General features: G+C 40.8%; 1 protein-coding gene across 1 annotated transcript; it reads left to right on the top strand.

Annotated features, from left to right (window-relative positions):
- The first annotated feature begins 88 nt into the window (after nucleotides 1-88).
- CA2H3orf49 (chromosome A2 C3orf49 homolog) lies at nucleotides 89-12,764 on the top strand. The gene is made up of 5 exons (XM_042979343.1): nucleotides 89-213; nucleotides 3,968-4,290; nucleotides 7,768-7,892; nucleotides 11,768-11,881; nucleotides 12,335-12,764. The coding sequence occupies exons 1-5, from the start codon at nucleotides 89-91 to the stop codon at nucleotides 12,530-12,532; spliced, it is 885 nt and encodes a 294-aa protein (XP_042835277.1). The 3' UTR covers nucleotides 12,533-12,764.
- The last annotated feature ends 838 nt before the right edge of the window (nucleotides 12,765-13,602 follow it).

A 13,602-nucleotide genomic window follows, 5' to 3' on the forward strand; every position in this document is an offset into this window, starting at 1 on the left:
GCCTCTGGCACTGGCTATTTTGCTTTGCTGTTGTGAGCTGAAGACCTGAAGAAATCCACAACAGCTACGGCAGGTGGAGTTGATAGCAATGGACGCCCCTCAACTGTATCTTCCAGAGTCTTTTAAGGGTGCCTGTGGAAGAGCTGGCCAGTACCGAAGACTCCAGCAACCCAGAAAGAAAAATGGCCCCTTCAAAAGGAGGGGGATGGAAAGGTAGGTAAACAGGAGTCATCTCCTTTTCTGTTAAGGGAGATTCTTTGGATTTTGCATTAAACGATGTTCACTGGGATGGTGAGAAAGGGCGGCATCTCTGTTTCAGCTTTGCCTTTAGAAATGAAGTCTCTGAATGGATCGGAGGTTGGGGGAGGCGCTGCATTTATACATTGGTCAGGAAGCCTAGTGCCACAAGGGAAGCCTCATTTAATAGGAAAGTGTAATCGTGATGAGGAAAACCTTTCCTTTCCACCTGAATTTGGGTTTTAATGCGACATAGGACGCTAAAATAAGCACTAAGTTGTTATTTCAGTCTCAAAATTTTAGACATCACATGTCCTCTGTAAATACTATGATTTTGAGAATTCAGTACTACATTCTTTGGGAAGAGGCCATGATGAATGCTTTCTGTTCCCTTGCCCAGCAATAGGTACTGAAATACGTACTAATTGTACTTCACGCTGTGCACGTTCTTTAATCTAATGTTAAAACTGTCTTATATCTGGTATTTCCTGCCAATGGAAAAACCATAGACACAGGCATGAAATACTCCAAACATAATACATTTTAATTTGGAAAATCAATGAGATGATTTATTTTCCAATTTCTTTTGGCTTCTTTCTTACCAGGTTCATGAGCAATAGCTCAGACATGTAGAAATGAGGTGTTTTTTTTGAGGCCTGAATCATCAAACACCAACCTTCTGAACTTCCTTGGACAAAATGAAATATTGCAGAGATTACCACTTTCAATAAGAAAATGAGGTTAAAAGGGGAAGCAGTACAACAAAATAAGTTCATTACCAATCAAGATACTTGAAAATTTAAGACGGGAAGGGTTCTTTTCAAGACAGAAATTAACAACAGTTCTATTCCAAGGCCCTGGAATAAACTCACCTTTGTTAGTTATGTTATAAATAGATTGGGGGGAGCCTGTGTGGATCAGTTGGTTAAGTGTTCTACTCTCGATTTTGGTTCAGGTCATGATCTCATGGTGTGTGATTTCCAGCCCTGCCTTGGGCTCAGTGCTGACAGCACGGAATTCTTTGTGTCCCTCTCTCTCTCTGCCCTTTCCCTGCTCACACTGTGTCTCTCTCAAGTAAATTTTAAAATAAACAAATCAATAAATAGGGAATGAGGGTGCAGGGCATGGTGTGGGAGATACATTCTAGAGATTTAGACTCCTTAGAGCTGGGCTTTTAATCTGAGAGATGACATGGATGGCCTTTGGGGTTCTTGAGCCTCCTGAAGTTGTATTTCCATTATTTTGGGAGTGTGCGTGTGTGTGCGCACGCGTTTGTGTATTTATGGTAGTAGAAATTGATGGCTTTGTTAAATGATTCTCACAGGGCTCTATGGAAGATTATTCTTAGCCCATAAATGGTCTTTGGGCAAATTAGAAAATGGCATTCCATCTTTCAAACACTTTACTGCCATCTGCTAGAAAGTTATAGTAACTATACACCTCGATGACTGAATGTGAATAGCACCCCCTAGCGTTTGAGTGCATGTGTAACTGGAAGAACTCCTGTTCCAGTCCTAAAAGGGAGGTTGGCTACCCAACATGGCCTCCCTTCATTTGACTTCTAGCTTGAGGTCCCTCCTTGCCTTTTACATTTTTTCCTCACTCATCTGAATCACATATTAGTAAAAGCTATCATTTATTAGGTGCCAAGTACATGAATTTTTCTTTTTATTCCCACATTTCTGAAAACAGTATGCCCATTTTCAAATGAGAAAAACCTAAGCTTATAGAGGTTAGATAACATGCCCAAGATCACATAACTAGGAAGCGTGGTGCAGGATTGAACAAGACCATTTAACTCCCGTGCATGGACTCTTCTGAACCACTTCCCATGTGTAATTACAGAGAAGCTGAATGATTTAGGTTTAGGTTAGAGCGGTATTTTCTTGGAGGTTGCTGTATGGTGGTACTCTAGATATTTTAGGTAGCATATGATGAAGGACATCTTTTATTAGTTATGAGCTTATTTTAATCCGTATTAGAAATACATGTCCCATATATTGCAAACATAACATAACATAATATAAAATCTGGGATTTCATCCAGAGAAATGAAAGTTTATATTCATACAAATGCTTATGTGTGTATTCATATTAGCCCCACACTGGAAACAATCCAAATGTTTTTCAATGAGCGAATGATTAGACAGTGGTAATCCATATCATGGAATATTACTCAGAAACAAAAAGGAACAAATAATTGATATATCCACCAACCTGGATGAATTTCCAGGAGATTTATGCTGAGTGAAAAAAAGTAAATCCCAAAAGATCATAGGCTGTATGATTCCATTTATATAACATTTTTGAAAGGACAAAAATTATACAAATGGAGGACAGCTTAAGGAGAGTGGGGGTGAGTGGGGAAGTGGGCGTGGCCATAACACATGAAGGATCCTGGTGGTGACGGAAATGTTCTATATCTTGACAGTATCGATGTTGTGACAGTTACACTTTTACAAGAGGTTACCATTGGAGGAAACTGGGCAAATCTCCCCGTATCACTTCTTAAGACTGCCTGTGAGGGGCGCCTGGGTGGCTCAGTGGGTTGAGCGGCCGACTTCAGCTCAGGTCATGATCTCGCAGTCCGTGGGTTCGAGCCCCGCGTCGGGCTCTGTGCTGACAGCTCAGAGCCTGGAGCCTGTTTCAGATTCTGTGTCTCCCTCTCTCTGACCCTCCCCTGTTCATGCTCTGTCTCTCTCTGTCTCAAAAAGAAATAAACGTTAAAAAAAAAAAAAATTTAAGACTGCCTGTGAAATGACAACTATCTCAAAATAAAAGGTTTAATTTTTTTTAACCAACCGAGCCATCCAGGTGCCCAAGGTTTAACTTTTTTAAATCCCTGGGATTTTATGGATATTATTGTTTTGGATGACACTAAAGATAACAGCTACTTGAGGAAGTATATTAGCTAAAGAATGGTTATCATGAAATAGATGATATTTACTCTAGAATAGTGAGTAACGCAGACATTGGGATCAGATCCTGGGCTTATTTAACCTTTCGAAGCTTTAATCTGTCATTTATAAAAAGGAGATGACAGTAGGAAAAGGGTAAATTACATAAAATACAGGGAAGAACTTGAAAGAGTGTTCCGTGCATAGAAAGCTGCTAAGGAACGTTATCTATTTGTATTACTGAGATATGCCAAAATGATGAAGATGGTGTGTGACTATTTGCAATTTTAGAAACAAGAGTTTAGAGTTATTCTATCCAAATGAGTGCTCTGTGTACATGCAGCATTTATGGGGCTTTGGGGACTGCGTCCCTTAATGACTACTCTAGCCGACTCTCCTCTCTCATCACTGTAGACTGGGAACCACCAAATCCAGCAAAAGCCATCATTGAGACAAGGTTGCCTATTTGCCAATATGTGTTCTAACACTCACAGACCCGGATTAAAATCAGCATTCTATGCTTGGCCAAATTAACTTAACCTCTCTTTGTTTCAGTTTACTCATTAGTGAAACAGAAATAACAATATGACCTACCTCTTAGGGAGCTAAGAGGATAAAACGAGAGAGTGGCCAGAAGGCACTTGACTACAGTTGGGTAACAAAACACCAAGGAGTTGCTTTGGCTTGGTTTTTCTGGGATTTGATTCTTGATCTTCAGTTTTACTTTTTGGAATTGTGTGATTAGGTCACAATTCAAGTTTAGATTTTGATGATTTCAGTCATTTGTTTCTAACTTTTTAATTTCCTTAAAACAAATTCTTTTTTAATTTTTAGATGGCATAGAGCTGTGTCTACCAACCTAGTAAAACGAAACATATTGGTGCCCAAAGACGAAACGTCCGGGGATAGCGACATGGAATTTCATGAAAGCCACCAAAATACAAAAAAAAACTGGATGAAGAAAATGAAGACTGTTTTGGGAAGGATGCTGTCCTATAAAAGTAGAAGCAAGTCAGCAAATGGCAGCAGAGGGGCCTCCGCTAACCCTAAGGAAACCTTCCCTTCAAACCCTCAGAGCCTTCTTCCTAGAATTGTCAAGGACCTTCCGTCCGCCAGGTTATTCATGAAACCAAGAATGAGAAAGCTGTCACAGAATGGTAATCAAAGGCAACTCGTGGTTAAGTGTCAAGGCCAAGGGGAATTGTGAAATTAGGACGGCTTTGCTTGCTACCCAAAGTGTGGCATCTCCTGGGAGCTTGTCTGAAATGCAGAATCTCAGGCCCCGCCTGGGTCTCCTGAGTCAGAATCTGCATTCTATACCTAGCCCCAGATGATGTACTTGTGCATACATTTTGAAAAGCTCTGCATTAGATTGCCTTTGAGGTCCTTCCCAGTCCAACTGGTGGTCTTTTTTTCTAAAGCCCCTGTTTTATTTAAATGTGCACCCACATGCCTGTATGTGTGTAGACACATATATACATCTATATGTATACATACATGTATATGAGAAAATCAAACTAAAGTAAAATTTTTCTTTTGTTTCTGGAAAGAGCAGTAATGCAGCCTTTGAAATAGCTATTTCCTACAGTGGAGGGTATGGGAGATTTCTATGAATATAATTTATGATTGGTAAATCCTAAGTAACATTTTATTTTATGTATCTAATTCCCACGTTCCTCGTAGAAGAATCAACATTTGGATTGTTAACTTGAAGTCTTTTATGCAATGCAGTGATGCTGTTTGGTGGGGGGGAGGGGTCCTATCAGTTATAACGAACATTACCACTAATATTTGCATTCTTCTCTGTAGCTTTTCTAAGTTAATAGACTATTTTTTTAGAGCAGTTGTAGGTTTACTAGAAAAATGGAAGATACAGAGATTTACTTCCCATATACCCTCACTCCTTACCCCACCCACACAGTTTCCTCTGTTATTAACGTCTTGGCTTAATATGACAACGCCATCATGTGATGTCCTATATCCACCATTACGGTGCCAGACAGGGCAGCTCCACTGCCCTAAATATCTTGTGCAGCTTCTTCATGTCCTTTATAGCAGAGCACCAGAAAACGTGTGTGGCCCTAAGATAGGGAATCCACACACAATCCCACATTTTTCACAGTGATAAGGCTGTATACCTGGTGAGTACTACTTTTTCCAGAAAATAAACAAACACCCCCAAAAATGATGGCTTCCAGGTGACTGATGGCCCTTTTAAACTCTCTCTTCTGGAAAAAGCAGTCAGTAACGCTAGCATCCAAGCCTCTAGCAATTACCTGGTATGGATGGACTTACCTATTTTCATTGAAAATAGCAAAGACAACATGTTTCTATACTGATGGGGCTGAAGTTGAAGAGTCTAACAGGACACAGAGGATCCAATTCTTCCTTCCCATCTGTGTGCATTGGCTTATTTTCGTCTTAGTTGGAATAACCAATATCTATACCAAGATTTCTTCCAAAAACGTGACTTTCAGGCCATAGCTCTAACATTACGACACTGTCTCACCTGTGGCCCAAAGACAGTGGCTTTTCCCTGTTGACCTTCACAACATTTTTAACAAATATTCACTAAATACTTATTTTATGTCCGCCACGCTATTAAGGATAGAGTAGCGGGTGGAACAGACATGGTCCCGGATCTCATGAAGTTATAGAATAGAGGGACGTTCCAACACTAGGCAGATAATTACATCTGATGCCAAGTAGCAGCACAGGGCACCTACAGAAACCCATCATGGGTGCTCTAACTTTGGGGGAGGAGCCCTAGGAAGGCCTCCCTGAGGAAGGGACAGCTCAGTTGAGATTTGAAGGACAACTAGAGTCAGATGAGGAGAGTGGGAAGAGTTTTCCAGGAAGAGGGGAGAGCATATTCATATCCCCATCTAAAAAGAGCACTGAGCGTAATAAAGAAAAGAAAGTAATTCAGTCAAGGAAGAGCCTGTGAATAAGGTGGTCAGGACGTTGTAAGCCACATTAACAATTTTTAACTTTCTCCTAAGAATTTTTAACTTTTTGATAAGAAACCATCAAATACTTTCAAGCTGGGGATTTATATAATCTGATTTGTATTTTTTAAAGACAGCACAGGCTGCAGAGTAGGGAGGGGATGGGAGGTCAGCAGATCCAGGAAGAATGATAGAGAGGCTCTGAACATTCATTCCAGCAAGGAACGATAGTAGCTTGGTTCGTTGCCAACAGTGGGGATGCGGAGGTAACGGGAGAAGCGTTCATAGGTTGAAGTTGTGAGATTTGGGGAAGAGCTGGAGAGTGGAGGGCAGGGAGAGGGAGGAGTCCCTGGGTTGAGCACCTGCTCGGAGGGCAGAGCCCCATTCACTTAGGAGCCACCACTCCTCGAGAAGTTCTTATCAATGGACCTTAAGCAAGATTGTAGGTGTGAGCATGGGGTGAAGGCACTGAAACACAGAGCGAATTGCAAACACCTTTTCCCCAATGCCCTGGTCAATCCCTTTGACTACATGAAATAAAAGCCTCATGCCCCGCCTTCTTTTTTTAATAAAAAGGAGAATAACCTAACCTTAGTGCCTTCTGCAGGCAATAACATGGTTTGTTTTTACCATATAAATTTTAATGCCTATTTATGATGCTGTTTTATTTATGCTAGTGTTTTAAGGATTCCTTTGTAAAAGCATGTATTGTGTTAAGAATTGAACTGACATAAAGAAAAATATTAAGGAGGCTGGGTTTCACATGGCTCCTGGAAAATGAGTATGGTATTTGATGACTGAGCCTTGAGCCACATGGCTGGGGAGTGAATAGCTTTAAACATTGTTTCAATTAATGACAAGTACTCAAGGGATGGTCTCATACATTAGAGGGGTACTTTTTCTAATTCCACAACAATTAGAGGAAAAAGTAATCTAGGGCAAAAACGATGTCTCAAACACAGAGACGTAACCACCTTGTCAGAACGCGTTGGTGACCACTGAGGTCATGACCACGAGAAAAGGCAGATGTGTACAGGAGAAAGTGTAAGATTAGAAAAAGAAAACCCAGGGGCGCCTGGGTGGCTCAATCAGTTAAGTGTCCAACTTCCACTCGGGCTGTGATCTCAGGGTTTGTGGGTTTGAGCCCCACATTTTGGCTCTGTGCTAAGAGCTCAGAGTCTGGAGCCTGCTTTGGATTCTGTGGCTCCCTCTTTCTCTGTCCTCCCCTGCTCACGCTCTGTCTCCCACCCCCAACTCCACTCAAAAATGCATAAACTTTTTTTTTTTTAAGTTAAAAAAGAACAGAAAAGAAAAAGCAAACCTATTTTTTGTCTTTAACCCTAAGGAAAAAAGCTACCGAGGGAGCATGGAATGCTGTCTTTTCAGAATACTTTCTTTTTTTTCTTTTTTTAAGTTTGTTTATTTTGAGAGGCAGAGAGAGAACATGAGTGTGAGTGGGGGAGGGGCAGAGCGAGGGAGAGAGAGAATCCCATGCAGGCTCTGCACTGTCAGCACAGAGACCGATGTGGGGCTAGAACTCACGAACCGTGAGATCATGACCTGAGCCGAAATCAAGAGTCTGCTGCTTAATTAACAGAACCACCCAGGCACCCCCACAGCGCTTTCTAATAAGAAAGTTGACCATTGTGATCCTTACAAGTTCTTTTCCCCCTCCTTCTTTCTAAGCGACTATACAACTTGATGTTGTAGAAGCTGAGACAGAGGAGATAACCCGAGGAAATACTCTACTCCGGGCCAGGAGAACCACCAAGCGGTTGTCTGTGACATCCCTTCCTTCAGGACTGCAGAAGGTACAATGCTAAAATACACTCACCTCTACAGACTTTCATATAAGTCAGTGTTCATAATAATAATTAAGTTTTCATAATAAAGCCTTTAAATCTGCTGCCTGTGTCCTCCTCTCCAAGAATTTAGGGCACAGGAAGCAGGCTTTCTGGGTCTGATTCATCTACTTCTGACTCAAATGGTCCAGCTTCTACTATAATCTGGGCAATAGTAGAGTTCTGAGCTTTCCACTGATTTGTCAACCATTCAAATATCAAGTTAGTATATTATTAGCATCAGGTCAATCATACATGGTATGTGGAGAGGAATTCACCACTGCCCAGTAGAACTTTGTGTGAGGACGGGGCACCTGGGTGGCTCATTGGTTAAGCGTCCGACTTCAGCTCAGGTCACGATCTCACGGTTTGTGAGTTCGAGTCCCGCATCAGGCTCTGTGCTGGCAGCTCACAGCCTGGAGCCTGCTTCAGATTTTGTGTCTCCCCCTCTCTCTACCCGTCCCCTGCTCATACTCTGTGTCTCTCTGTCTCTCAATAATAAATAAACGTTAAAAAAAAAAAAACTGTGTGAGGATACAAGTGTGCACTGTCCAATATTGTAGCCAATAGCCACATGTGACTTTTGAGCCTGAAATGTGGCCAAGGCAATTAAAAAGTTGAATTTTTAATTGTATTTCACTGTAAGTGAAATTTAAAGATAGTCACATGTATAGACAGTGTGGCAGTAGACAGTCCAAGAGTTTCCAAACCAAAGCCTATGCTTATCTGTGCATATATAAACTTCAGCCTAAATTGCCCAGGCTATTTTTTTTAAATCGCCTAAACTATTATTTTTTCAGTTTATTTATTTATTTTGAGAGGGAGATTGTATTTTGAGAGAGAGAGAGAGAGAGAGAGTGCAGGAGGGATAGGAAGAGAGGGAATGAGAGAGAATCCCAAGCAGGCTCCACATTGTCAGCACAGAGCCCAACGTGGGGCTCAAACTCACAAACCGTGAGATCATGACCTGAGCCGAAACCGAGTCAGATGCTTAATCAACTTAGCCACCCAGGTGCCCTAATTATTTTAAATATAACAAATAATGGGGCACCTGGGTGGCTTAGTCAGTTAAGTGTTCGACTTCGGCTTAGGTCATGATCTCGTGGTTCAGGAGTTTGAGTCCCATGTCGGGCTCTGTGCTGACAGCTCAGAGCCTGAGCCTGCTTTAGATTCTGTGTCTCCCTCTCTCTCTCTGCCCCTCCTCAGCTCATGGTCTGTCTCTCAAAAATGAATAAACATTAAAAAAATTATTAAAAAATACATAAATACAGCAAATATTTACTTAAAGCTAACTCTGCTCCAGTTCTAAGTGTTTTATAAATATTAATTCAGATAATAATTACAACAATCCTATAAGGTAGATAGCAATACAGGGGCGCCTGGGTGGCTCAGTAGGTGAAGCATCAGATTTTGGCTCAGGTCATGATCTCACAATTTGTGAGTTCAAGCCCTATGACAGCTCAGAGCCTGGAGCCTGTTTCAGATTCTGTGTATCCCTGTCTCTCTGCCCCTCCCCTGCTCATGCTCTGTCCCTCTCTCTCAAAAATAAATAAACATTAGGGGCGCCTGGGTGGCTCAGTCAGTTGAGTCTCCGACTTCGGCTCAGGTCACGATCTCATGGTCCGTGAGTTCGAGCCCCGCGTCGGGCTCTGGACTGATGGCTCAGAGCCTGGAGCCTGTTTCCGATTCTGTGTCTCCCTCTCTCTCTGCCCCACCCCCCGTTCATGCTCTGTCTCTCTCTGTCTCAAGGATAAATAAACGTTAAAAAAAATTTTTTTTTAAATAAATAAATAAATAAATAAACATTAAAAAAAAAAAAAAAAAAGGTAGATGGCAATACTATCCTTATTTTAAGGATTGCCCTGGGAGGTTAAATAATTTGCTTAGATAAGTGGTAGAGACAGGTTTCAAACCCAGGAAGGTCTGGCTCTTGAGTCCTTAATCTTAATTACTATGCTGAATACTAATTGTACTGTCTCAAATGATAGCCACTAGGTAATGTGACTGTTTAGTTAAAATTAAATAAAAGTTCACTTCCTCAGTTGCACTAGCTACATTTCAAGTTGATTGCTAATGACATGTGGTTCATGGCTGTTGTATTAGGCATCACATAAAGAAAAAAAATTTCCATTTTTGCAGAAAGTTCTATTGAACAGTGCTGTTCTAGAGTATCATTGTCAGAATGCACCAATATTAGTTTTGAGTTTTGCCTTTTGTGCGTTAGGTTCGCATTCATTTTATTCCTATTATGTACTGGGCAATTTCTAGGTTTGGGGACTAAAAGACGTAGTCCTGTTTTGTGAACCTTAAAGTTTAGTAGAGGGGATAGACATTAAACCATGGCTCTGCAGAGCACTGAGGTAAGGATAAGTTTTTGAATGAATGGCAATGGGACAAGTAGATGTTCATAGGGGAAAAAAGAAAATTGATCCCTATCTCGCACCATATACAAAATTAATTCCTGTTGGGTTCTAGATCTGTGTGGAAAAGGTAAAACCTTAAAACCTCTGGAGGACAATAAAAATTATTTCAGTATAGAGAAAGACTTCTTAGGAACAAGTATCACTGACCATGAAAGAAAAAAATGGATATATTTGGTTATAGCAAGAATGGCTGGTCAGCAAAAGACATTAAATTGAAGGTTGTCAACTGGCTGTGAAGAGTTCTGTTTAGTTCTCAGAATGATCTCAACAATGTATGTGAATTAATTGGTCACACTGAAAAATGAGACTATTTCCAAAAAAAATCAGGATTTTAAGCCTTCTTTTGAAAAATGGGATTTGGGAGCATTAGGCCCACAATTTCTCATGATTGACAGCAGGAGATGTGTAGAGGCTGGCCCCTTGGCAGGAGGCGCATTCTCTCCAGTTTACCACCAGCTGCAACTGGTTCTGTTTTACACAACCTGCCTGGACCATCTAGGCATTTGACATTAGAATAGTGGTATTCAACAAACACAGATATAACTTAGCAATTACCACGTGTGCTGAGTGTTCAGTAGGAAAAAGTACTGGGTTTTATGGGAGAGAGAAAAGAGGAGTCCAACTATATAGGTGGACTGGGGAGAGCCCGGCAAGTGACATGCGAGCCTGGGCAAGTTGGCTGGGCAGAGTGGTGGGTCAGCAGACTCGTCTGTAAACTCAGACACAGGGTAGGTCCCAGATGTGATTCCTCCTCCCACTGTGTGTAGGTCTAACAATAATTCCAAATACTAGTTACTAAGCACAAGGGGAAGGAAGAGTGAACCCAGTAAGACCAAAAGGAGCCTTTTAGCCAGGAGCCATGACCTAGGAATGATTTCCAATAGCAACACTATTAGGGCAGGTACTTAGAACCAGCAAGCCAGGGACGATAGGAAAATATCAGGCATGGGGTGAAAAGAACCCAGAGCTTTCTTTTTATGTTTGGAGACATGTCTGCCACAAAAATAAGGAAACCTGCAGAAAAGAGACCAAATTAACAACTGGATCCAGTGCTAATGAGCTTTCTGGGGCACTGGTCCTCAGCACCCCCCACTCTCACTGTGCTCAGCAGCTGCAGAGGCAATGATTTCTTCTTCCCCTTACGAATGACCTGCTTTTCCCGACACTGTATATTCTTTCAGAACCAGACAATCTCATTTCTCTGCACCCTATAGATCTCTTCAAAGAGAGCTCTGGGCACAAAGGAGATACATGGGGCGTGGAGAATAATATGAATACTGTCTCCAACCCAATGTTGTTATGTGGCAAATGTTCAGTTTATAAGAGAATGTCCCAAGGGTGAGAATTCTTAGTTAAGCACTGTCACAGAAATAATGTTGGTACTTCTTAAGCTGAAGTGGTTTTTTTGCATTTTTATGATAGGTTCCGTACTCATCAAAAAAGAGATCCCACTTTCCAGCACTCAAAAAAAAGAAACATAGCGTGGAAAACATCCTCCGAAAATCAGATTTGACAGTGGGAAAGCTTCAAATGCAGGTAGTGGACAAAGGCTTTTGCTTTGTGTTTTTCAGAAGCATCACAGAGGGCCCAGTTGAACTGAACACACAGCCCTACTAGACAGCATGGCTGTGGGATGGAGTTAATGATTAGCATGAAGAAATAATGTTAGTGGGGGGCATTCTGAGGGTGGCTGAAGGATTGCTAAGGGCAGCTCGGATGATGCTGTGTGCCTAATAAATATTGAGTGAATTCAATTAGAATGAAGGCATGCACACAGCCTTCTTTTGAGAAGAAATGAGATCGTCTTTACCGCTGGGTGGTAAATGCATGTTTTCAAGCTCTGTTTGCCATGACTTGAATTAGAATAATACTTTGGGATTTACAAAACATCCACCAAGTCCTGAACTTGTCTCTCAGGAAAAACAACCGCCCCTTTGGTTTCTACAAGGTTTTCCAACACGCGGCTACATTTCTTTGTATCTGTCATAGGTGGATGACCTCATAGAAACAGTGACAGATAAATCCATGAAGTTATTGGCCCAAAGACATGCGGAGCTTCAACAGTGTGAGTTTCTAGGGGATGAAATTCTTCAGTCTTCGAAGCAGTTCCAGAGGATATCCAAGAGAACCATGAGGAAGTATAAACTGAAAAATGTATGTTTCCCATGTACCCGCTGCTGCTTCTGATTCTGTCCCTGATTGCACAGAACTTATCTTTATGGGAATTCTTATCTTTTGGTACATAATCCTGAATAAATCTCTCTAGTGAATTAATCAACTGGGGAGAAGAACATTTCTTAGAATATTCTGCCCAACAGTCCTTCAAAAAAATTCTTTTTTGAAAAACTGATTTTTAATTCTGAGTCAACGTAAGCAAGTTTTTGCTTCATAATTCTTCCTAATATTGGAAAACAGAAACATTGATCAGGGCATAGGAGGTCCACAAAGAAATTTCTCCCATGATTTGCAAGATGAAATTAGAGGAAGCCAGTTAAAGGTATTATGACACTTTTAATATGACTACTACTGAGCTAATTTTAACCTTTCATATTTAAAGATAAGAATTCTTAAGATTACAAAAATTTAACATTGTTTAAAGTATGATTCATGCGAACTGTCATGTTTCCGAACTAAAATAAATGGTAAGGATGGAACCTAACAAGTACTGAGCATTAAATTCCATACTTACGAAAATTACAAATGATTCAGCCTTAGCTTAATTTTTAAGATGATGAAATCCTTTACGCAAGACCATCTTAACAGACTGTTTTTCTGAGACAACTTTTTCTTTATCAATTTTTTTTTTCTGCTGAAAATGACCCCTACATAATGAAACAGTAGGAGAAAACATATTAACAAAACATTTTATAACCACATTGCTCAAGTGTTGAGGAGAGAGATCTAGAAAGCAATGCATGTTGATTTACTTTCATCTTATAATTACCTCTTACACCACCGATTGTTAGTATCATGCAACTTCTCCCCAAATGAGCATACGCTACCCCTATTTTGAACATAATTTCACAAATTTGCAGCCCTCTTGAAGCCTATTCATGAACTCCATTTTCAAAAGTGGTAACAATTTCCAGATTGACTCATTTTCTCACCCACATCCTGGAAATGCCGCTTTCTCACAACCTTCAACTTAGTTTATAAGCCAATCAGTGTTACCAGTTAAAAACTACCTACAACACTACTGAGCACAAAACCTATCTGGCTTGAAAACATTCTATGAAACATTTTGGGATGTTGCTTCC

The sequence above is a fragment of the Panthera tigris genome, chromosome A2 (assembly GCF_018350195.1).
Source record: "Panthera tigris isolate Pti1 chromosome A2, P.tigris_Pti1_mat1.1, whole genome shotgun sequence".
In the NCBI taxonomy this organism is placed as follows: domain Eukaryota; kingdom Metazoa; phylum Chordata; class Mammalia; order Carnivora; family Felidae; genus Panthera; species Panthera tigris.

What these genes read in the sequence shown, in the direction of transcription:
- CA2H3orf49 (XM_042979343.1), top strand. Translation starts at nt 89, where the DNA reads ATGGACGCCCCTCAACTGTATCTTCCAGAGTCTTTTAAGGGTGCCTGT. An exon ending in AAAAGGAGGGGGATGGAAAG is followed by an intron (nt 214 to 3,967) that starts GTAGGTAAACAG and finishes TTTAATTTTTAG; the next exon opens with ATGGCATAGAGCTGTGTCTA. An exon ending in TGGGAAAGCTTCAAATGCAG is followed by an intron (nt 11,882 to 12,334) that starts GTAGTGGACAAA and finishes TATCTGTCATAG; the next exon opens with GTGGATGACCTCATAGAAAC.